The sequence below is a fragment of the Schistocerca americana genome, chromosome 4 (assembly GCF_021461395.2).
Source record: "Schistocerca americana isolate TAMUIC-IGC-003095 chromosome 4, iqSchAmer2.1, whole genome shotgun sequence".
NCBI classification, from domain to species: Eukaryota; Metazoa; Arthropoda; class Insecta; order Orthoptera; family Acrididae; genus Schistocerca; species Schistocerca americana.
Genome location: NC_060122.1, coordinates 807,838,251 through 807,864,963, shown reverse-complemented (window position 1 = coordinate 807,864,963; position 26,713 = coordinate 807,838,251). Strand labels below are relative to the sequence as shown.

The following is a 26,713-nucleotide window of genomic DNA, read 5'->3' as shown; positions in this document are numbered from 1 at the left end:
CATTTCTACGTTGGAAGCTGAACGTGGGAGAAATTACACTGCAAGCACAGAATTTAAAAAATTTAGACATCACGAGTGCTGTGAAGATGGAGGAGGAATGAGAAAGCCATAATGCAGTCGCAAAACGAAACGTTGCTACAAAAGAAGAGCGAAGAACACATATGCACACACACACACACACACACACACACACACACACACACACACACACACACACTGCACGAACACAATGCACGAACAGGGGAGTTGTCAACTGTGGGGGATAGAAAGGAAATCGGACGGAGGAACTGTACCAACACCTATGGATCTAGACTCTTAGATTAGGATGGTATGTTTGTTGTATACAGTCCGATACTAACGTGGAAGCGAAGAGACAGAAATGAGAAGAGAACTGAGCTGGTGTGTACACAGAGCAACAACTCATAAACATTAGAGCTCTCACAACATGCAGTTAATTACTAACCTGAAACCACATACGAGGATGTGCAGTTGTTTTGGAAGTGAATTGAGTAATAGATGAAAACAGTTTTGTAACACTGGTCTACTTCTGGTCCGAGTTACCTATGGTGTCCGGTAGGTGCGGCTGGGCCTGCAACCAGTCCCTCAGCGTGGCCAGCGACTGCTGGATCTCGTCCTCACTGGTGCCCAGCTGTTTCCTGATGGCCGCCCGTTGCTCTGCCGTGGCAAACTCGAACTTCATTTTCAAACAGTTTCCTGTAAAAGAGCAGGAAAGTCCGGTGTCGGCAGAGGCCATTAACTCGGGTTTGATCAACAGTCCATGCAGAGCTTTCTGTGGTTTCAGTTTACCACGGAAGGAATGGGCATCTTTAAATTAGAACAAATCATATAAGTGGAGAAAAACTGAAAAACCCTTCTACGATTGCGACAGTGTGTTACAGACGAAACAGCACAACAGCACTTGACGATGGAGTGTCCAAGAAGGAGATTGAAACGTCCCCTTTTTAACAAATTATACACGACTGTGCTTAACCTGACACACAATATTTTTAGCGCAACGCAATCTGACTTTCAAGAATCCCTACAAAAGAATGGCCCTGACTAACATTAAACTATACCTTCCAGAAATCACTTACCTCACAAAAATCTTCATTACTCGAACTACTGCAATACAGCGAGCGCCACTACTGCCAGCTAAATAAAAGATTCAAACTACTGAAGGCACTAACTACTGATAGGGATAGTTAGCAAATGAAAGATATTAATAGAGAACGAACAACGTATTTGCCTTGATATCATCATATATAAATATAGCAGTTCATGACAAATTAAAAACCTCCGCCATCTCTCTCCCCACATCCACCACTGCTGGCGGCTCACCTCCAACTGCGCAACGCTACGCGCTGTTCGCATCCAGCTGCCGCTGCCCAACACTACAATGGCAGACAACAATGCAAACCAGCCACAGACTGCACACAGCACAGCCAGAGTACAGTGGGTCTACATCTTTGATGATCCATCAATATCATTATTTCTACAAGGACTGCAGTGGGTCTGCACCTCTGGTGGCCCACCAATACCACAATCTCTACCAGGACTCCAGTGGGTCTGCTCTGTGATGACCTACCTACCAATACTCTTCAAAATTTCGACTGACTCTGCTGTGGGTTTGCTCTGTTGTGGCCCATTACCTGTATGCATGTCAAGAGTCAGCACTGTCTTTCCGTTGGAAGGACAACACTACTTCTTCAAGACTGCATGGAAATCCACTACTTCTGTGTGCATTTTCTTTTACTGCTCAGACTTTGAGAAAAACTCTGCATTTTTACTGTGATGAACAATCTGGACTGTCTTTATGGACTGTGAGAAATTTTTAGCTTTTGACCAACATTGTATCAATAAGTGTGTGCATTTGATTTCTTTGTTATTGTAATTATGAAAAATTTTTTTCAAATCTGTATTGGCCACTGCCCAAACCAATTTGTAAAATTTTTTGTGGGGAGCATGGGGGCTATGTAAGTAGGCTGTTTAGGTTCTTATATTGGTAACGCCACGTAGCGCTCTGAAAATCACTGGCTGTGCTGTGTGCAGTCTGTGGCTGGTTTGCATTGTTGTCTGCCAATGTAGTGTTGGGCAGCGGCAGCTGGATGTGAACAGCGCGTAGCGTTGCCCAGTTGGAGGTGAGCCGCCAGCAGTGGTGGATGTGGGGAGAGAGATGGCGGAGTTTTGAAATTTGTCATAAACTGCTATATTTATATATGATGATATCAAGGTAAATACATTGTTTGTTCTCTATTAATATCTTTCATTTGCTAACTATCCCTATCAGTAGTTAGTGCCTTCAGTAGTTTGAATCTTTTATTTAGCTGGCAGTAGTGGCGCTCGCTGTATTGCAGTAGCTTGAGTAGCGAAGATTTTTGTGAGGTAAGTGATTTGTGAAAGGTATAGTTTAATGTTAGTCAGGGCCCATTCTTTTGTAGGGATTATTGAAAGTCAGATTGCGTTGCGCTAACAAAATATTGTGTGTCAGGTTAAGCACAGTCGTGTATAATTTGTTAATAAGGGGACGTTTCAAGATGTGTCAACACAATGCGAGACTTACATAGTGGCACCAATGATGTCAAGAACTGGCTGAAAACACTGGACATTAGTTTTTAACTTCCTAAAAATTCACACACACATATACTGAAGCGCCAAAGAAACTTGTATAGGCATGCGTATTCAAATACAGAGATTTGTAAACAGGCAGAATATGGATCTGCGGCCGGCAACGCCTAAAAAGTGGCTCTGAGCACTATGGGACTTAACTGCTGAGGTCATCAGTCCCCTAGAACTTAGAACAACTTAAGCCTAACTAACCTAAGGACATCACACACATCCATGCCCGAGGCAGGATTCGAACCTGCGACCGTAGCGGTCGCGCAGATCCAGACTGAAGCGCCTTGAACCGCTCGGGCACATCGGCCGGCGGCAACGCCTATGTAAGACAGTAAGTGTCTGGTGCAGTTGTTACATCGGTTACTGCTGCTACAATGGCGGGTTATCAAGATTTAAGTGATTTCGAACGGGGAAGTCAAAATCGGCGCACGAGCGATGGGACACAGCATCTCCGAGGTAGCGATGAAGTGGAGATTTTCCCGTACGACCATTAATATCAAGTAAAAGATCTTGCAAGAACGGGACAAACGACGATTGAAGTGTATCGTTAAACCTGACAGAAGTGCAACCCTTCGGCAGATTGCTGCAGATTTCAATGCTGGGACATCAAAAAGTGTCAGCGTGCGAACCATTCAATGAAACATCATCGACATGGGCTTTCGGAACAGAAGGCCCATTCGTGTGCCCTTGACTATGACTATGACAATGACACAAAGCTCTACGCCTCACCTGGCCCCGTCAACATCATTGGACTGTTGTCTGGAAGCATGTTTCCTTGTCGGACGAGTCTCGTTTCAAATTGCAATGTGCGAATGTACGAGTATGGAGACAAACTCATGAATCCATGGAGCCTCCAGCTTATCAGGGGATTGTTTAGGCTGATGGAGGCTCTGAAATGGCGTGGGACGTGTGCAGTTGGAATCATATGGGACCCCCAATACGTCTAGTTACGACTCTGACAGGTGACACGTACGTAAGCAAACTGTCTACATCTACATCCATACTCCGCAAGCCACCTGACGGTGTGTGGCGGAGGGTACCCTGAGTACCTCTATCGGTTCTCCCTTCTATTCCAGTCTCGTATTGTTCGTGGAAAGAAGGATTGTCTGTATGCTTCTGTGTGGGCTCTAATCTCTCTGATTTTATCCTCATGGTCTCTTCGCGAGATATACGTAGGAGGCCCAATATACTGCTGGACTCGTCGGTGAAGGTATGTTCTCGAAACTTTAACAAAAGCCCGTACCGAGCTACTGTGCGTCTCTCCTGCAGAGTCTTCCACTGGAGTTTATTTATCATCTCCGTAACGTTTTCGCGATTACTAAATGATCCTGTAACGAAGCGCGCTGCTCTCCGTTGGATCTTCTCTATCTCCTCTATCAACCCTATCTGGTACGGATCCCACATCGCTGAGCAGTATTCAAGCAGTGGGCGAACAAGCGTACTGTAACCTACTTCCTTTGTTTTTGGATTGCTTTTCCTTAGGATTCTTCCAATGAATCTCAGTCTGGCATCTGCTTTACCGACGGTCATCTTTATATGATCATTCCATTTTAAATCACTCCTAATGCGTACTCCCAGATAATTTATGGAATTAACTGCTTCCAGTTGCTGACCTGCTATTTTGTAGCTAAATGATAATGGATCTATCTTTCTATGTATTCGCAGCACATTACACTTGTCTACATTGAGATTCAATTGCCATTCCCTGCACCATGCGTCAATTCGCTGCAGGTCCTCCTGCATTTCAGTACAATTTTCCATTGTTACAACCTCTCGATACACCACAGCATCATCTGCAAAAAGCCTCAGTGAACTTCCGATGTCATCCACAAGGTTATTTATGTATATTGTGAACAGCAACGGTCCCATGACACTCCCCTGTGGCACACCTGAAATCACTCTTACTTCGGAAGACTTCTCTCCATTGAGAATGACATGCTGCGTTCTGTTATCTAGGAACTCTTCAATCCAATCACACGATTGGTCTGATAGACCATATGCTCTTACTTTGTTCATTAAACGATTGTGGGGAACTGTATCGAACGCCTTGCGGAAGTCAAGAAACACGGCATCTACCTGTGAACCCGTGTCTATGGCCCTCTGAGTCTCGTGAACGAATAGCGCGAGCTGGGTTTCACACGACCGTCTTTTTCGAAACCCATGCTGATTCCTACAGAGTAGATTTGTAGACTCCAGGAAAGTCATTATACTCGAACATAATACGTGTTCCAAAATTCTACAACTGATCGACTTTAGAGATATAGGTCTATAGTTCTGCACATCTGTTCGTCGTCCCTTCTTGAAAACGGGGATGACCTGTGCCCTTTTTCAATCCTTTGGAACGCTACGCTCTTCTAGAGACCTACGGTACATCGCTGCAAGACGGGGGGCAAGTTCCTTCGCGTACTCTGATCACCTGCAGCCATTCATGTCCATTGTGCATTACGACGGACTTGGGCAACTCTAGCAGGACAATGCGACACCCCGCACGAATGAATGCTAGGAAACAGGGAGGAACCATACGTGTAGACATGTGCAAAGCACACAACACGTGAAACATTCAGGCTAAATCCATTTGGATCGAGACTAATTTCTTCACTTGTTCAAATTGTTTTATCAGGTAGCCGCTACTGCCCACAACAACGACTTCATCATTTACAAATTAAATATAGTAGGTGCTCAAAATGACTGCCTCCAGCGTCACATAAAATGTTATTTTATGGGACTAACAGATTAGAAAGGAAACAAAAAGAAAAATCTTTAAGCCAATTATCGGTAGCATTATGACATACGGATCAGAAGTATGGACACACTAGAATCGCAAACAGTAAAAAGGTTGACGGTAACGGAGATGGACATTTGAGGCGGTCCACAGGGATATCTAGCCGAGAAAGAATCACAAACGAAGTCATCAAGAAGAGAATGGACGTTAGAAATTCAGTTGCAGATTGTAGATAAGAAAAACAATTGTTATGGCATGGACATAGAAAAAGGGTGTCAAAGGAGAGATTACCACAGAGAATTGTGGAATGATAGCCAACAGGAAGAAAGAAATGAGGGAGACCGCCGATCACATGGATTCAAGTAATTCAGACATCTATCAGAAGCAAAAATACTAAAGAAGATTCATGGACAAGTAGACAAAAGTGGAAGACGAAAATCAAATTTGATGCGTAATCTTGGAGTACCAGAAAATGTAAAGTGAATTAGAGTGAAGAAAAGGGTAACTGATAAATCTCGAAAAACTGGAAATGATAACCAAAAGCTATGCAGAAACGATTGAGGTGTCAGAATAAAAAGCTTGGCGAGCAGCATGAGCTCATGTACAGTATCTACCTTTGGGAGAAATTTCACATTTCATGGATTAAATACTTTATGTAAAAAGTTGATGAAAAGCCTTTTTAATTAATCAAACGACACAGTTACACATAACAGCAATGTGATAGTGCAAGGGTAGTGTCATACAAACCACATTTTTTTTTATGACATGTGGTTCATATGACTTATTAGATTATTTTGTACTCAATTTTTGTAATTAAAATCACTCATAATTTAAATTCTTTTTAAGTTATGAGGAAACTTATTGAAACAACAGAAATGCAAGGGGATTAATTTTTCACCAGAATGATGTACGCTTTGTTACCAACAAATTCTGAGCACTCTTTATCATTTTGCAAAATTGTGCAATCTTGCTTTTTATACACTCCTGGATATTGAAATAAGAACACCGTGAATTCATTGTCCCAGGAAGGGGAAACTTTATTGACACATTCCTGGGGTCAGATACATCACATGATCACACTGACAGAACCACAGGCACATAGACACAGGCAACATGTAACCTCCCCCCTCACTTACCGACCTTAATGACAGTGCAAAATGAAACCGCGTGTACCTAATGGGAGTTTTGGAAAAGCAATCGTCACCGAAGTTAACCTGTCGGTAAAGAGGGAGGAAAGGGTTACATCTAAATGAAAGGAAATGTGCTAATGAAACTGGTGGAAATTAATTTTGAAAAGGGGTAAAGTTAATAAGGAAAGTAAATGTGCAGCCGTTACGTTAACAATTAACTATCGGTAATTAGGTATTTGAGATTTGGGGGAAATTACGGTCGCCAGTCCTAAGGACAATTACTATAGTAACTGAAAAAGAAAGGTTATTACACATATAATTAGCACTAGAAGCGTGGCAACTGAAGGTTGACACGTGTAGTGTGAAAACTGAAAGTTTGTCAGAAGTAATAAATTTCGCTACACTCTGACTTAATTTAGCAAAAGAATTAATAAAACCGGAAAATCGAAAATTAATTTAGTGACCGAAGTTAATAGTGAGCTTTCTTTCTGAAGCACATCGAAATCCAGTAAAATACGGTTAGTCTTGGACTACCTCAACAATCATTTCAAAAGCAACTTGACTCTACGCAATTTAGAAACAAGATATTTAACTTTGAACTTGAATTAAATGATTCTGAACTATTAACAATAGTAAAATTTAGTACGTACCAAGCTGAGCTGCAGTCACAGGTAAGCTAAAATATGCTAACAAAACTCGCACTCTAAATTTGTGCTCGTGTAACCTAAATATTGTAGCCAGCTACTGAACTTTGAAATTAAAGCAGTGAAATCTAATCATATTATTTTAATGCTGGCGTTTGAATTTCAACGACACTCGGGTTCATTTCGGAAAAGGAAGGGACCCTGCTTGGCAATGCAATTGGGACAATGAGCAACAAAGGTTCATGCTAAGTTGCTGTAATTTTGCGAGGCAAATGGAACAATTTGAAAAGCTGAGGTCTGCCATACAGTTCTGAAACTTTACGTGCTTTTAGTCTTCCTTGTTGGTTGATTGAAGGTTTGAAGCCGTCGATCGAGGAGGTGGCGACAGTCACTCATTGTCGGCCGTCGCTGTTGCAGAAGCTGGATGTTGGCGCGCCTTCTTCTCGACACGGTCACCAGGCGAAACGGGCTCTTGCTGTGCGTCAGCTAATGCTTCCCGTCCGCGACACCATGTCAGAAACTATCATCGCGAGTCGAGCGCAATTACATGCTGCCAAACCCCGAAAGCGCGGCAACTCGCGGGAGCGTCACACGACACACCTGCTCCACTCGCTACTCCCGCCAGACCCTCACCGTCCTGCCCGCGCTCCACGCGGCAGAGTTAACACTACCAAAGATCCTACACACTTTGATTCGTCACACGACCTATCGACGTAATCGTTCGATAGCAGTTTTCCCTAGGCAAGACCCAGCGTAAAAATACAAATAATATTTACGAAACAAACCAATTATACATCGACATGAGTGCATAAATATACATATACAAACCGTAAAACAATTACAATATATAAAGAGACAGAAATGTCATATCTTGAGGTAACAAAACAAGGAAAAAAAATAATAGTACAATAGATGGAAATAGGAGTATATGCATTTCCGGCGTTACACGTGCCCCACATTGTCTGAGGATGTTCGTGTAACGTAAACAGACTCAGAAAATGTCCCAAAAAAGAAACAGCGGAAATGCATATGCTCAAAACATCAACAAAATTTAGCATTCGTCTAATTAATCATAAATCAATTTTTAGACGATAATAATTGAGTGGGGACACTCCTAATCTTATTCCACTCTGTCATCTTGCACAAAATAAAACAGGTTGACAACATATTAAAATTCATAGAAGATATAGAAAATGGTTTAGCTATTCCAAAATCATTAAAATTCGTAACACTATGAGAAATGGAATACTATTTGCAAAATTAATCAGAGTACATGGTCATAAAAACAGGTAGATCAAAATACGCAAATTAATAATTAATTACATAGAATACACATTTTTACATAACCCTTTCATAATTAATATTCTCGTCATGGGAGTCCATTAAACGCTAAACAAGAAAATAACACACATCAGATCGAAAAAAAACATAAATATTGACAGTAGAATTCTTTCAGCTGTCCAGGAAGAAAAACTATTCCGCCTTTCGTACTCGCAAGTACAAAGAATGCCGACAGCGGCACAAGAGCCAACAGCGGCACAAGAGCCGACAGCGGCTCGCCTCGCCAGTATTGTTGCGCCCGCGTGTGCGGCACGCTTGATCTCACTCGCCCTTGTGACGGCGTTTCCAGAACGTCCGTTTCACTGAATTCTTTAGGAAAAACTCACTCCCGAGAAATCTCAAGGAGTCCCTTAATACTATCACAGTGGATAACTCAACACTGTCCATCATCACACGCATGTACTAGCCTGAAACTTAAAACAGCGTCTAAGTACATCGGCAATGACTAGTAAAACACATATTCATGAAATCTTACAGCTAGTTACAAAATCATATTTACGTTGCTTAATCTACTGTGACTCAGCTGGAAACTTAAATTAGCAGCTTGGATTTTTCAATTGATAAATAATCACTCTCTCTTAAATCATTTAGTCAAAATTAATTACTTATTAATTACAACTTCTTTAATGTCCTTGGTCAGTCAAAAGCATGGCAATCTAGCAAATCGTTAAATCTTACACTCTATTTTACATACTGTATAAATTACCCATTGTGTGGTATTAATCGATCCTAGGTTGGTACAATTTCAAATCTATTATATTCCGTAAGCATTTGTGTGAGGTATACCAATGACTTTATATGGTCCATTATAAACAAACTTAAATTTAGAGATTTCATGGTCTATCTCGCTCGATTTCTCATGAGCTTTTACAAGTACTAAGTCTCCGATTGCAAACTTAGCAAAACGCGCTTTAGCGTCATGAGGACGTATGCGAGCATCGGCTTTTAGCTTCATTACTTCTCGCAAACGATCTTTTTTCACACCAATACTAATGTTAATCCGTGGAGGGAATTTGATTATCTCTTCCAATTCACTTTCTACACTTTTGTCAATGCCGAAATTCCTCATGTTACGGCAGTTCAAACTCATTCCTACGTCAATGTCATCCAGCCAGTTAACAATGTGTATAGGCTGGTATTGCCTATGCACACCGTCTCCTGCCTCGTCAAAACCAACTACCATTGTTTTATCTAGTGACATACATGTCAAAGTTTTGCTTTCGCAGTTAATCACTGCACGGTACTTTAATAGCCAATCTAACCCGATAATTACTTCCGTAGTTAAGTCTGGCACGACGACAAACTCTTGTTCAAATCGTGCCCCACATATCTCGAAGTTGACAAAAATCTGTTTTGTGACCGGTTTACTGGCCTTCCCAGTAGCACCGATAATTTTCACTCCTGTTACTGGCATAACTACGATACCAGGTCTGTCTTTCAGTAACTCAAATATTTTCCCAGATACAGCACTCAATTCTGCACCAGTGTCAATCAACACGTTTAGTTGTAGGTCGTGCATATTAACAGACACTACTATCTGTCTACACTTGTCCTCGACTGTTTCTTTATTTTCCCACAGTAAATCCTCGTCTATATCCAGGTCATTCCAAAAAAAACCATCCGGCTTTGATCCTAAATCCGGTTTATCTGGCGGCTTTTTCAGCCTCTGTTCACATACAGTTTTAATTTCAACACGTTTGTTCTGAGGCTTAGTCTGTAGCTTCACCTCCAATACCGAACCCTTTTCCTGTAACTCGTCAACTAGTGAGTGTTGCTTTGCTATCAATTCACTAATTGTCACCTTCGTTGATTCCTCTTTGGCCAGATCGATCTCATCTGCCAATCTACCTGGAGGAATGTACCCAGTAGTATCTGCTATTACTTCCTCTGGATCTGCGCAACCCACACTGCTACCGTCTGACCGCATAACGTCAGCTCTAACCTCATACACGCTGTAATCTACGTGCTTTTCTACCACTCGTGTCCGGCTATCACTAAAATTTTCGTAATCTTTCTCCTTAATACTCTCGCAATGTTTAAACTGGATGTTCGCGTCGGATGGGTCGGCTACTTCTACCACTACAACTTTCGGTAAAGTCTGCCGGTTAGGGCCAGAACTTTCCGTTACTACTTCAACATTCAACTCTTGCGGGACGAAACACGACGCATCTTGCTCGTGCTCCCCATTAACATAAACTATTTCTAGTAAAGTCTGCCGGTTAGGGGCAGAACTTTCCATCACTTCACAATCACTATCTTCCTGCGGAACGAGACGCGGCAAATCCTGCCCGCGCTCCCCATAAATACTTCTCTCGTACAGGCTCCTATAATCTCTTAGTTCGTCGTATAAGCGACCCAACTGCCTTAACCAGACCTCATCCCTCTCTGCATCCCCTTGCTCGATGACGGACGTTTTATCCGACATCTGATCTTCTCTCAACAATTGCGAATCATTCTTAAACTCAATCTCCAGTTCCGCTGTGGGTATTACAGCTGGCACCTTATAATCGATTTCCGGAACACTACTTAAATTGTTCTCACTGACAGTGAATGTACCTTCTACTGCCGTGTATACAGCTGATCTACTACTTGTGGGCGCACTCCTTTCTCTTAACACTGGCACACTCTCCCGCCGTTGATTATTCCACACGGAGTTTTCATATCGACGACACCTGGGTTTTCTCCTGCTATTGGGCCGCCAAAATTTCTCCACGCCCGGTCGGCCCCTCACCGGCGCGGCTAATGGTTTCCCTGTCTCGTCCCAGCAGATACGGTCCCCGGATGCTGCTGAGGCGGCTGATCACACCCTCTGGCGTTATTACTATTCTGTGAAGCCCGTATCACGTTAGTATGATACTGGTTTCCGTCATTCCTGTTATTATTTGCATTGTACCGATTGTTATTACGATCCGAACCATTATTGTTATTGCTGCCATGGTTGCGGTATGCATTATTCCCATGGTTATCGTTGCTGTGGTACCCGTTGTTGTTACCACGGCCTCTACCACTATCGCGATTATTGCGCCAATTGTCCTCGTCCTCCACTCTTTCCAGGAAATCATTGATTGTCCTGTAATTGCTTCCTACGTATCGTTTTGTATCATCTGGAAGCTTCTTGTAGAGTTCCCAGACTATTTCGGATTCCGAGCGGCGGTCACGCAAATATTCCAACTTGCGGATCCAGCCCTCACAAAACTCCTTCATCGAACCGCGCGAATTCGCATCGAAAGGCCTCGATACGACAAATTCGCGCCAGACACTTTGCTGTTTTTGCTCTGACCAGTATTCAGCCAGAAACAAATTTTTAAATTCGTCAAAAGTCAGGTTCGTAATGTTGAGGTTTAAGCCCCAACGCTTGGCATCACCAGCCAACACATCAATAATCGCATTAATTTTTCTCTCATCAGTCCATGATCTGGGTAAAACTCTTTCACAATTTTTAATGAAATCCGTCGGGTGTATACCGCCTTTTTTCAAGGGGTCGAACCGCTCCTCTTTCGTCAACAACTCTGAACTGTGTGCACAGATTGGCACATAGCTCTGTTTTTCTTCAAGTTTCCTTTCTAATTCCGACACCCTCGTAATCACTTGGCAAGTGGTTGTCGCAAGCGTTTCCACTTCCCTCTTTTTCTCTTCGCAGGTATTAGCCTGCTTCGTCACTTCGGTATCTACTTCGGATACTAAAGCCTTTAAAGTTTCCACCTTCTGTTGATCCTCTTTTCTCACTAATTGAATTTGTTCCGTCACCTTATTCTCGATGATCGGAGCAACTGCGTCTCCTACACTTTTCTCGATCCTGCTAATTTCGGAATCAAAACGAGTATTTATGCTCGCAATTTCCGCCTGAACGCCTATCATTTCCTGTTTAAGATTACCGATTTCGGTATTAATCACGACAATATCGTCTTTGATTTTATCAACTTTTGTGTTAACAACTTCAACATTGTTGTTAACAACGTTAATAGCTTTGTTCTGATTGTCTAGCATCCGTTCAAATTTTTCAGACTGAGCTTCTTGCTTGACCGATTGACTCTTGATTTCGTTAATCAAAACGTTCAATAAATCAGTTAAATTCCCGGAAACTACCGGTTTTACTTCCGTAGCGGCTTCCTCTTTAATTGTCCCCCCGTATTCGTCATCAAGGGATTCAGATTTGATTTTCACTTCTGATTCCGAAACATTTTCTAAAGTTTGGAATTCCATTTCCGCTCTTTGTTGCGTTTCGCCGGTCGCGTCTTTCATGCTAGCCGCCTGCCCCTGAACAATGGGCACCGCGGTGCGCGTTTCCCACTGTTCGACCGATTGTTCCGTATCCAAGTCTCCCAAATTTTGGCAATTGTTGCCTTCACTCATTTTAATAATTTTCAATATAACTGCCAAATCTCAACTCTAATTAGGATTCTTCACACGAATATTCTCGCTGACGTATCGACCATTTCGTAACCAGTACTTTGTTACGAGATTTGTACAATGCAAAATTCGTGTCCAGAACAACCTCAAATTGAAGATTGTCCTGTCACCAGGTCGCCACGTGTAACCTCCCCCCCCCAACTTACCGACCTTAATGACAGTGAAAAATGAAACCGCGTGTACCTAATGGGAGTTTTGGAAAAGCAATCGTCACCGAAGTTAACCTGTCGGTAAAGAGGGAGGAAAGGGTTACATCTAAATGAAAGGAAATGTGCTAATGAAACTGGTGGAAATTAATTTTGAAAAGGGGTAAAGTTAATAAGGAAAGTAAATGTGCAGCCGTTACGTTAACAATTAACTATCGGTAATTAGGTATTTGAGATTTGGGGGAAATTACGGTCGCCAGTCCTAAGGACAATTACTATAGTAACTGAAAAAGAAAGGTTATTACACATATAATTAGCACTAGAAGCGTGGCAACTGAAGGTTGACACGTGTAGTGTGAAAACTGAAAGTTTGTCAGAAGTAATAAATTTCGCTACACTCTGACTTAATTTAGCAAAAGAATTAATAAAACCGGAAAATCGAAAATTAATTTAGTGACCGAAGTTAATAGTGAGCTTTCTTTCTGAAGCACATCGAAATCCAGTAAAATACGGTTAGTCTTGGACTACCTCAACAATCATTTCAAAAGCAACTTGACTCTACGCAATTTAGAAACAAGATATTTAACTTTGAACTTGAATTAAATGATTCTGAACTATTAACAATAGTAAAATTTAGTACGTACCAAGCTGAGCTGCAGTCACAGGTAAGCTAAAATATGCTAACAAAACTCGCACTCTAAATTTGTGCTCGTGTAACCTAAATATTGTAGCCAGCTACTGAACTTTGAAATTAAAGCAGTGAAATCTAATCATATTATTTTAATGCTGGCGTTTGAATTTCAACGACACTCGGGTTCATTTCGGAAAAGGAAGGGACCCTGCTTGGCAATGCAATTGGGACAATGAGCAACAAAGGTTCATGCTAAGTTGCTGTAATTTTGCGAGGCAAATGGAACAATTTGAAAAGCTGAGGTCTGCCATACAGTTCTGAAACTTTACGTGCTTTTAGTCTTCCTTGTTGGTTGATTGAAGGTTTGAAGCCGTCGATCGAGGAGGTGGCGACAGTCACTCATTGTCGGCCGTCGCTGTTGCAGAAGCTGGATGTTGGCGCGCCTTCTTCTCGACACGGTCACCAGGCGAAACGGGCTCTTGCTGTGCGTCAGCTAATGCTTCCCGTCCGCGACACCATGTCAGAAACTATCATCGCGAGTCGAGCGCAATTACTTGCTGCCAAACCCCGAAAGCGCGGCAACTCGCGGGAGCGTCACACGACACCTGCTCTACTCGCTACTCCCGCCAGACCCTCACCGTCCTGCCCGCGCTCCACGCGGCAGAGTTAACACTACCAAAGATCCTACACACTTTGATTCGTCACACGACCTATCGACGTAATCGTTCGATAGCAGTTTTCCCTAGGCAAGACCCAGCGTAAAAATACAAATAATATTTACGAAACAAACCAATTATACATCGACATGAGTGCATAAATATACATATACAAACCGTAAAACAATTACAATATATAAAGAGACAGAAATGTCATATCTTGAGGTAACAAAACAAGGAAAAAAAATAATAGTACAATAGATGGAAATAGGAGTATATGCATTTCCGGCGTTACAAACAGAGCATGCACAATGTCGGCACTAGTGCAGTGTATGTCCACCTTTCGCAGCAATGCAGGCTGCAATTCTCCCATGGAGACGATCGTAGAGATGCTGGATGTAGTCCTGTGGAACGGCTTGCCATGCCATTTCCACCTGGCGCCGCAGTTGGACCAGCGTTCGTGCTGGACGTGCAGACCGCGTGAGACGACGCCTCATCCAGTCCCAAACATTCTCAATGGGGGACAGATCCGGAGATCTTGCTGGCCAGGGTAGTTGACTTACACCTTCTAGAGCACGTTGGGTGGCACGGGATACATGCCGGACGTGCATTGTCCTGTTGGAACAGCAAGTTCCCTTGCCGGTCTAGGAATGGTAGAACGATGGGTTCGATGACAGTTTGGATGTACCGTGCACTATTCAGTGTCCCCTCGACGATCACCAGTGGTGTACGGCCAGTGTAGGAGATCGCTCCCCACACCATGATGCCGGGTGTTGGCCCTGTGTGCCTCGGTCGTATGCAGTCCTGATTGTGGCGCTCACCTGCACGGCGCCAAACACGCATACGACCATCATTGGCAGCAAGACAGAAGTGACTCTCATCGCTGAAGACGACACGTCTCCATTCGTCCCTCCATTCACGCCTGTCGCGACACCACTGGAGGCGGGCTGCACGATGTTGGGGCGTGAGCGGAAGACGGCCTAACGGTGTGCGGGACCGTAGCCCAGCTTCATGGAGACGGTTGCGAATGGTCCTCGCCGATACCCCAGGAGCAACAGTGTCCCTAATTTGCTGGGAAGTGGCGGTGCGGTCCCCTACGGCACTGCGTAGGATCCTACGGTCTTGGCGTGCATCCGTGCGTCGCTGCGGTCCGGTCCCAGGTCGACGGGCACGTGCACCTTCCGCCGACCACTGGCGACAACATCGATGTACTGTGGAGACCTCACGCCCCACGTGTTGAGCAATTCGGCGGTACGTCCACCCGGCCTCCCGCATGCCCACTATACGCCCTCGCTCAAAGTCCGTCAACTGCACATACGGTTCACGTCCACGCTGTCGCGGCATGCTACCAGTGTTAAAGACTGCGATGGAGCTCCGTATGCCACGGCAAACTGGCTGACACTGACGGCGGCGGTGCACAAATGCTGCGCAGCTAGCGCCATTCGACGGCCAACACCGCGGTTCCTGGTGTGTCCGCTGTGCAGTGCGTGTGATCATTGCTTGTACAGCCCTCTCGCAGTGTCCGGAGCAAGTATGGTGGGCCTGACACACCGGTGTCAATGTGTTCTTTTTTCCATTTCCAGGAGTGTATTTTCATTAATTGTGGACGAATTATCCATTGCACAAGTTACTTCAACATCTTTAACAGGACCAAACGCCAGTATCCTGCATATTAATGATAAAGAAACTAAAATTTTGTGCATTGGTAAATTGTGAGACTAACGGCAGGTCGTTGCAGGAAGTCCAGTCCGAGGGTCTGTAAGGACAGACCAGAGATGGGAGCGTGGTACTCAGTTGCAGACCTGGACAGACGACGGACCAGTGTTAGGCAGTATCGGTCACCTATTTCAGATAGAACTATTCACGTGTGTGCCCTCATTGCTTAAAAAAAGTTCGGCGTCTTGGTTAGAACTATGACTTATTTTCGCGATTTGTCGAACTTTGCCGATTTTTCAAGGTCGGTTCCAAGAATTTCTTACATTTGCAGTCACGAATATTGGTCAATTGTTTGAATTATTAGCGATTCAGACACAGTTGTAAGTTGTATTTCTTTGTACCTTGATGAACAGTCTGGTCTTGTATTTATTTACATCTGGTGGATCAGTCACGACTTTATTAATTTTTTCCTTTCTAATGTTTTCATTTTTATTTTATAACCCGGTCATGATGATACTCTAGAAAGCTGCTTTAGTGCTTCCCTTTCTCTGATAATAATTATTTTACATGTAAATAAAAATGTATGGAATATATTCCTAGTGATCATACAAAACTTTGTAATTTTTGTAATGATCTGTGCCTATGAATATAGACTGCCTTCAGTTCTCACACAGTAATGCATCTCTCATTTTATAAAATCAAAATAATGTAATATGTATATAAGCTCTTAACAAACGTTTGTGTCATTTGATGGTTTGATAAGATGGTACGTTCATTCTCCTGGACACTTTCTTTTAGATAATTTTGTAATATGGATACAAGCTGAATGCAAATTTTGTTTCGTTTGACAAAATTATATGTTCAGTCTTCCTTTTGATATTAATGTCTTTATTTTTTCGTTTACTCCTGTTAATTTTGTGATTGAGTCAATGAAAGGAACGTTATGACATGACGAGTGATAACCCGAGAAGAATTCATCCTGAGATATAATTTCTAGAATATGCATTTGTCATCCGTAGTATCTTTGGTTGCAGTTCTACGATCTCTGCCGATCTTTCTATGACTGAACATCACATGCCACTTCAGTTTTGCTATGTGCTTCAGCACGATAGCTACTGTCTGCTGTATGCACTCCAATACTGTATGTGGATTTAACATGTTGGTTTATGGCATGATGCTTGTTAATATTGATGATCTGTTGTACAAAAGACCATCACACAGGAATTCAAAACTGCATCAGGATCCTCTGCAAGTGGAAGGTGAGAAAACTTTGATTTCATGGTCGAGCTGCTGCTCATAAGCCACACATCACGCCGGTAAATACCAAACGACGCCTAGCTTGGTGTAAGGAGCGTAAATATTGGACGATTGAACAGTGGAAAAACGTCGTGTGGAGTGACGATTCACGGTACACAATGTGGCGATCCGATGGCAGGGTGTGGGTATGGCGAATGAACGGTGAACGCCATCAGCCAGCGTTTTTAGTACCAACAATAAAATTCGGAAGCGGTGGTGTTATGGTGTAGTCGTGTTTTTCGTGGAGTGATATTGCACGCCTTGTCGTTTTGAGTGGCACTATCACAGCACAGGCCTACATTGATGTTTTAAGCACCTTCTTGCTTCCCACTGTTGAAGAGCAATTCGGAGATGGAGACTGCACCTTTCAACACGATCGAGCACCTGCTGATAACGCACAGTCTGTGGCGGAGTGGCCACACGACAATAACGTCCCTGTAATGGACTGTCTTGCACAGAGTCCTGCCCTGAATCCTATATTGAATTCCAGCATTGCCAATGGAGGGCGTCACGAAGTTAGTCATTTTCAGCCAGGTGTCCGGATACTTTTGATCACATGGTGTCATTTCAGAGATATTTTCATGAACTCGTGGAAATGAGAGTTTTTTCGATATTGCACTACGACCACAGTTAATTTTTTCTTTTCGTGTTTAATACAAAACTGGCAAAACGAATACCCGTGCATTTCCGGGTTTCTCAGCTAGTAAATTTTATTCCTTAAATGTGTACACAATTGTGAAGTGTTAACTGTGCAATGGCTGATTGATAAATATCTTCGCTTTTCAATGAGCTGCAGTACTATGATACGGGGATTACGATGCGTAACAGGAATACAAAAAGGTACCCGTAAACACATGAATAGTGAATTACACAACTTTATTTCTTCGTGGTGGTAGTTAAAAGTTTGCCGTTATTCGTCGTATTCACAGAACGACTCAGAAGTACAGGAAAGTATGGTGAGAGAACTATTACTGAACTTGAGTGTGACTTTATGCAAAGAACGGCCGCGTAACATTACTTAACACAATTCAGCGGCTTTTCATATCTGCGGTCGCCGAATGCTTGATGGTAATCTGTTTTGCATTTCTGTTTCAAGGCAAACATGTTTCAGTCACCTCTTTGCTAAGCGCCTCGTGTACTTCATTTCCGGAAGAAGATTTTTAAAAATTATGCATCCCTCCACCTGTTTGTCCATATCACTGCGATTTTCTAGTTCAGTGAACACCTAGTTTAGCCACCGTACTTCAGTGCACTAAGGGCGAAATCTAACGACCCAAAAGGAGGGAGAGGTAGCAGTAGATCTATCGAGACACCTGGCACGGACAATAATTGAAGACTCTAAATGGAAAAAGGTTCTGAGTTCCAAATCTGACATTTGGCAGAAGAAAGGAAAAAGAATGTACCTCTATATATACGTAACTGATTCTTATCCAAAAAAGTGAGAAGGCATTCGGATACCATAGAATTGTGCTGCTCATCGCATCATCACAAAAAATAGTGGGACAAATCAGAAAATAAACATTCTAAGTAAACAGACTGGTTACAGTTGCCATTAAGAAAGCTTTCGCAGTCTGGTTCAGAGGTAAACACAATAACCAGCCACTTTTCATAATGCTGTTCATTTATACAAATAGCACCCTTACCGGTTTCGAACCGACAGGTTTATCTTCAGAGGGTTGTTCACGTTCGTATAATATTTCTTGTTGTTTACATTACTTGTTGGCTGTTTTTGTAATAATGTAAACGGCAACAAATTTACTACAGGAGTGGAACAGCCGTCTGAAGATGAACCTGTCGGTTCGAAACTGGTATCGGAACTGTTTTTGTAAACAAATAGCGTTTTTAACAGTGTCTGGTTGCTGTTCTCCGCTTTGGAAGAGTCAACTTGTATTCTCTATACAGGCACGGTCTCAAAAATGTCAGTATTCGACAAAATAGCATCAATAAAGTTTTTGTTCCAAGTGCCATTTATACTGAGGCTCTATTTTTTATTTGTGATAATGTTAGTACTGAAACACACTATTAAGTTTTTAGCTAGTAGAACTGTAGCCAACAAAAACCACTAATCGATATTTTAAACTTTGGAACTCCAGAGGAAAGCTCAGTTTGGCTCAAAGACCATGAGCCTTCTACTAACGCACGTTAGAAAGACTTTCTGCATGGTTTGGCACCTGGAGAAAGTCTAGAAATATTCAACAGAGTACCGAGAACACAACAGTACTGTAAACGTATTTTGTAAAAAAAAGGAAAGAAAAAGTGTTGGCAGGTGCGAGTAAGACGAGCACTCTGAGGGTTCCATGCAAAATTAATTACGTGTATAGACAGTTCATCCATTCCGGGAATCGAAAATCTCAGTGGTTTTTGCATGTTATTGTCGTTGATACAGGCAACATATCGGTCCCAGGGATTTCAAGATTTTCGAGAATGTTTTAATTTCAAGTTTGAAGTCGGATATCAAGCGACACAAGACATATTTTTCTTTTCGTGCCATATAATAACAAATTAACAATTTTCTGAGTTTTTTTCCTTCACTTGTGCTGCGAAACCTTAGTTCTTACCAAATTTTCAATACCAAAGAAAGCAAGTGTTGACAACAGTGAAAATTATCGACGCAGTCCTTTCCGCCTGCCAGAAAGATTATGGCCAGTGTTTTCTCCAATTCTGAAGGAACGCTCCCTATTGAGTACTTCGCATTGGGTTGGACAGTGAAAGATACAATAAAATCTTACGAGCTAAACAGATAAAAAATTAGGCGAGTAATGATATGGATTAAAAATGTATTGTTGTTCAAGACATCATACCTGCCCACAAAGGAGCTTTCACGCTGGAAAACATGTTATTCATCTACATCTACATATACATGTATACTGTGCAAATCACATTTAAATGCCTGGCAGAGGGATCATTGAACCAGCTTCACAATTCTCTATTACTCCAATCTCGTTTAGCGCTCGGAAAAAGCGAATACCTATAACTTTCCGTGCGAGCTCTGATTTCCCTTATTTTATTATGGTGATCGTTTCTCCCTTTGTAAATCGGCGTCAACAAAATATTTTCGGGTTCAGAGGAGAAAGCTGGGGATTGAAATTTCGTGAGAAGATACCTCCGCAACGAAAAACGCCTTTGTTTTAATGATGTCCACCCCAAATCCCGTATCATTTTAGTGACCTCTTTCGCTATAATAAAAAACGTGCTGCCCTGCTCTGAACTTTTTCGATGTACTCCGTCAGTCATATCTGTTGAGGATCCCACATCGCGCAGCAGTACTCTAAAAGAGGATGGACAAGCGTAGTGTAAGGAGTCTCTACTGCCAATAAAATGCAGTCTTTGGTTAGGCTTCCCCACAACATCTTCTGTGCGTCCTTTCCAATTTAAATTATTCGTAATTGTAATTCCTAGGTATGTGGTTGAATTTACGGCCATTAGATTTGACTGATTTATCGTGTAACCGAGGTTTAACGGATTTCTTTTAGCACTCATGCGGATGACCTCACACTTTCCGTAATTTAGGGTCAACCGCCAATTTTCGCACCATACAGATATCTTTTCTAAATGGATTTGCAATTTGCTTTGAACATCTGATGACTTTACTAGCTGATAAAGGACAGCGTCAATTGCAAACAACCTAAGACGCCTGCTCAGATTGTCACTCAAATCGTTCATATAGATAAGGAATACCAAAAGGCCTATAAAACTATCTTTGGGAACGCCAGATCTTTGTGACGATATCTCTTTCTAGGCTATTAAAGTATCCCATGAAGTACTGTCGTTATGTCGCTGTCTAAACTAAAATGAAGCCACACTAACTGTTTACTACTTTTCATTTTCCGTAAATGAAACAACAGCACCGAATTCCTGAAATTATTAGATAAATACGTGTTACTTTAGTGATAAAGCAAACTGCTGCAAACCAGTTTCATCGGGGAGCGCTGTCTGTAATAAAAGCGTTTAATATTTAACTGAACAAAGCTACAAAATCACTTTTCACTGGTGCATACTCTTTTCTGAACAGTATACTAACTCCGTACTATAAGCAAAATCCTGTATCTAATGTACCAGCAAAAGTTTTGAAGTCTGTAGATTGAGTCATGAGTGCCCTTAGAGCGGAGACAACATTGTAAATTTTTTTAGTCCTGAGAACTAGTGTACGAAGTAAACTAGTATTCGGCAATCGTAGAATAAATGCAGGGTATTCGGAAATTCTCTTCACAGACTTCTACGACTTGTAGAGGGGAGTGAGCAGCTAATATTTTGACTAGGAACCCATGCCCGGAAACGTAGCGTTTCTGTGCTACAACCAATTGAAAACGTGACCACTTTTGCAAGTAATTGATTAGACGTGACCCAGTACATTACTTGTTTTACTAATCATTAATAGTCAAATAAATTGTCCGTGTACTCGTTCACGAGTTCTCTTCAACGTGATGCAGTACGTCCTCTTCCAATTCGGCTCTGTGACGTCTCCTTGGAGCACCACAGTCACGACTGATGGACGATGAAGATACCCTTTCTCTAAGCCGTTGCGTAATTATGGGGAAAAGGGTACGCGATGGAGTCGGGTGCTGTGTAAAAAGATATTGATAAAGGTGACTAGCAGCTGTTCCATTACTGTGAGCTTCGCCATTCATAAGAATCACATTGGTGTAATGTGCAAAGCTGATCCCAATCATCTTGCTCCAACACTCACAGACACGTGAATGACGCTCGAACGAGATCAGAGAGGTAGGATCGACATCGAATGACATCAGCCGATCCGAAGTAACCAACCCCCACCATACCCACCATGTTGATTACCTGTCTAGCAAACGTGCTTTCAACTGGCTGTAGCACGGAAAAGGTACGTATTCAGAATATTATGTACTCACTTCCCTCTTCGGCTTACAGAAGTTTGCAACAGGAGTTTCCGAACGCCATGTATATGTTGTGCAACAAAATATATTTAAATCACAACTCTGGCTAGCACAAATACTTAAACTTATTTTGAGTAGGCAGTGACTTAGAGCTTCTATTTTTTTTTATGGGCCACAGTTAGTAATTACTAAACCAATCATGATATACTAATCTCCTTTCTTGACGTATTGTGTACACGCGAGTTTTCTCACCTTCCACTTGCAGAGGATCCTGATGCAGTTTTGAATTCTTGTGTGATGGTCTGGATAGACGTCTGCCTACTACAGGTTACCACCCTTTTCAACTGTCGGCGCTCTCTGACAGTCAACAGATGAGGTCGGCCTGTACGCTTTTGTGCTGTACGTGTCCCTTCACGTTTACACTTGACTACCACATCCGAAACAGTGGACCTAGGGATGTTTAGGAGTGTGGAAATCTCACGTACACACGTATGACACAAGAGACACTCAATCACCTGAGCGCGTTCGAAGTCCGTGAGTTCCGCGGAGGGCACGGTTCTGCTCTCTCACGATCTCTAATGACTACTGAGGTCCCGGATATGAAGTACCTGGCAGTAGGTTGCAGCACAATGCACCTAATGTGAAAAACGTACATTTTTGTGAGTGTCCGGATACTTTTGATCCCATAGTGTATGCAGTAGATTCGGTGTGAGATGATGCCGGACAGTTTCTGTACACTGGGCGCAACTGCTTCGCGTGTCTTCATCGCGATTTTGTAAACGTCTCTATGGCAACACCTCTTCGTAGATTTATAGGCGGCTATTGTTTTCACCTACAGCCGCTTGTGCTTCGCAGTTGGAAGCAGTAAGAAGCAGTGTCAGACGTCAGGGGATTCCTTAAATTGACTCGACTGTAGGAGTGTCTTAGCAGTGGAGAACAGATACACGCTGAAGAGGTGAAGAAACTGCTACAGCCGCGAGGGTTAGCCGTGAGGTCTAGAGCGCCTTGCCACGCCCACGTCGGAGGTTCGAGTCCTTCCTCGGGCGTGTATGTGTGTGTTGTCCTTAGCGTAAGTTAGTGTAAGCTACACTAAGTAATGTGGAAGCCTACGGACTGATGACGTCAACAGTTGGGTGCTACAGGAAGTTACCACAAACTTCCAAACTGGTACACCTGCCTAATATCGTGTAGGGCCTCTGCGAGCACGCAGAAGTGCCGCAACACGACGTGGCATGGACTCGACTAACGTCTGAAGAGATACTGGAGGGAACTGATACCATGAATCCTGCAGAGCTGTCCATAAATCCGTAAGAGTACGAGGGGGTGGAGAGCTCTTCTGAATGACACGCTGCAAAGCATCCCAGATATGCTCAATAATGTTCCTGTCTGGGGAGGCAACTGTTTCCAGTCATCAATATTCCAATGTTAGTGTTGACGGACCCAGGCTAGGCGTGAAGCTTTGTGTCGTGTAGTCATCAACGGTACACGAGTGGCCCTTCGGCTCCCAAAGGCCATATCAATAATTTTTAGTTGAACGGTTCGCACACTGACACTTGTTGATGGCCGAGCACTGAAATCTGCAGTAATTTGCGGAAGGGTTGCACTTTTGTCGCGCTGAACGATTCTCTTCAGTCGTCGTTGGTCCTGTACTTGCAGAGATTTGATGTATTCTGCCTCTTTCCATAACTCTGTATTTGAATACGCATACCTACACCACTTTCTTTGCCACTTCGATGTTGTACATTCCTTCCCCTTCCAGAGAAGTGGTGACAAATACTGCACGACAAAACGGCCTCAGTCACTCCCCGGAAAGACGGTTTGCCCTAGTAGGGGCCTTAATACTATCGGAGGGATCTGTTACAATATTTCATTTAGTGTATGTAAGTGGAGGGGACTTAAATGCAGTTAAGTTTATCAAATTTCATGAGTCAAGAAAATAGTAAAATATTAACTATCCAAATTACAATACAGTATCTCCTGTAATAGGTAAAATCATCACTGTCCATACCATCAGATCTTAAAACATACGATGTTAAAATCGTACCAGAAAACTTCACAAAAGAGGAATAAACTATTTTGGTTTCTGTTAGGTTCAGGAAAAAAATCAGTTATTAATCTGCTGTTGAAGTTCAAACTCGTTGCCATAGGGAGTAGATGGTGGCCGAACTGAATCAGCACCGATCTTTTAATGATTTAAAGGCGATGTTTGTATTATTTGGCAAATATTAATCTCATTGCTAGGTAGTGGAACTAATACTAAAAGTAAAATGCATCAACAACATAACACAATACTCAGTTGCAGGATAATCAAAGTATTTGGGTAAAAAAACGTAATAAATCAGCTTAATGCAGTCGTTAACATCTGACTTTGGTAAGAACAGGGTGAAGTACATTTAAAAAGAGTGATAACAAACGTAAAATTGTGCTATATCCTCCACATATTAGTGACGGGTAATAGTTGCACAAAGGTTCACAGGCTACAAAATATTAACACATTTGATTAGAATGGAGGATGCAGTTAGCAAGCTGAAGGGATGATGTTCCATAATTCACATGAAAATCTTTAACCACATTAACTCATGCTAAAATACAAGGTACAAAAGTTTTCTTGTAAAATACTGGAATTATGGATGAATTCAAGGGATAACAAAGGTTACACACCAAAACCCATGAATATCTAATACCAAAATGCTACCTTCTCACTTTGAAGTACATTCAATCTCTTCATAGAGCAATAGTCCTTCAAAATATGGCATATTGGAATACATATGAATGCACAGTAAGAGAAGAAGATAGTAAAATCTTAAACCTACATCAAAATTACTCAGTTTCAATTGGAAAAATTGTAGCATGAAGTAGCCAGAGCATCTGATGTGCTATCACTACCTCAACTCGGATACGTCATTTAACATTATCGTCGTCCTATCCATAAAACTTTACAGAAAAAGGGAAAGAATGCACTGAGTTTATAATAAGTTCATTAAATACGAAAAGATTCACATCTAGAATTTGGTTCTGTGCGACAGAAGCGTGCGCATTTTTTTAAACAAACTTTGATTGACGGGAGAAGACCACGTGGCTGTTAGGTACCATCACACGACACAACGATTTTGTGACAACCGGTCCAATGAAGTCAGTGCACGCATTCAGGCCAGAAGGGGTGCAACGCCACACTGGTAAGTAAGCTCATAGTGCCACGTTCTTTGGAAATGCCACTCGATTTCGTAATTACTGAAATAACATCACATACTCTTACGTAAATTGAATGTGGAGGGGGTAGGGGGGAGAAAGAAAAGGAAGGGCGAGCCGTGCGTGGCTCGTATTCCAGCCATCATGTATTTTACACCCTGTTTTTAACGTACTTTCACCTCACTACGTTAATTTAAATTACGACTGTCACTGAGTTGCATCTTTGCGTGACCATGAGCGGCGCTAGTAGCGCGTATCGATGTATTCCCTCTCGTAGTATCTTTGCTCGACTGCTATTACTTTCCAGTCGTTGTCTGTCGTAATGTAGTTCTGCTCGCGAGTTCGGTTTGCCAGCCAGTTGGAACGGGTCTGGAGCACCGACCGGACCTGCCTGTCAGCGAGTTGCAATGCAGCACTACGAGGTGCATTCAAGTTCTAAGGCCTCCGATTTTTTTCTCCGGACTGGAAAGAGATAGAAACATGCGCATTGTTATAAAATGAGGCCGCGTTCATTGTCAATATGCCCCAGAGATGGCAGCACCGTACGGCAGGTGGAATTTTACCGCCAGCAGCGAGAATGAGAACTGTTTTAAATACTTAAAATGGCGACGTTTTCCTTACTTGAACAGCGTGCAATCATTCGTTTTCTGAATTTGCGTGGTGTGAAGCCAATTGAAATTCATCAGCAGCTGAAGGAGACACGTGGTGATGGAGTTATGGATGTGTCGAAAGTGCGTTCGTGGGTGCGACAGTTTAATGAGGGCAGAACATCGTGTGACAACAAACCGAAACAACCTCAGGCTAGCACAAGCCGGTCTGACGACATGATCGAGAAAGTGGAGAGAATTGTTTTGGGGAATCGCCGAATGACTGTTGAACAGATCGCCTCCAGAGTTGGCATTTCTGCGGGTTCTGTCTGCATGACGACCTGAAAACGCGAAAAGTGTCATCCAGGTGGGTGCCACGAATGCTGACGTACGACCACACGGCTGCCCGTGTGACATGTAGCCAAGCAATGTTGACGCGCAACGACAGCATGAATGGGACTTTCTTTTCGTCGGTTGTGACAATGGATGAGACGTGGATGCCATTTTGCAATCCAGAAACAAAGCGTCAGTCAGCTCAATGGAAGCACACAGATTCACCACCACCAAAAAAATTTCGGGTAACCGCAAGTGCTGAAAAAATGATGGTGTCCATGTTCTGGGACAGCGAGGGCGTAATCCTTACCCATTGCGTTCCAAAGGGCACTACGGTAACAGGTGCATCCTACAAAAATGTTTTGAAGAACAAATTCCTTCCTGCACTGCAAACAAAACGTCTGTGAAGTGCTGCGCGTGTCCTGTTTCACCAAGACAACGCACCCGCACATCGAGCTAACGTTACGCAACAGTTTATTCGTGATAACAACTTTGAAGTCATTCCT

General features: G+C 42.7%; 1 protein-coding gene across 2 annotated transcripts in view; it reads right to left on the bottom strand.

Annotated features, from left to right (window-relative positions):
• Nucleotides 1–26,713, bottom strand: part of LOC124612936 (alpha-tocopherol transfer protein-like) — a 156,980-nt gene that overhangs the window by 105,820 nt on the left and 24,447 nt on the right. Inside the window, exon 2 of one of the 2 annotated variants that reach the window (XM_047141433.1) lies at nt 562–714. The exons of the other annotated variant lie outside the window; for it this stretch is intronic. Within the exon in view, the coding sequence (XP_046997389.1) occupies nt 562–700 (139 nt within the window). The 5' untranslated portion in view covers nt 701–714. The remainder of the gene's footprint in view (nt 1–561; nt 715–26,713) is intronic. 2 annotated transcript variants of the gene reach the window in all.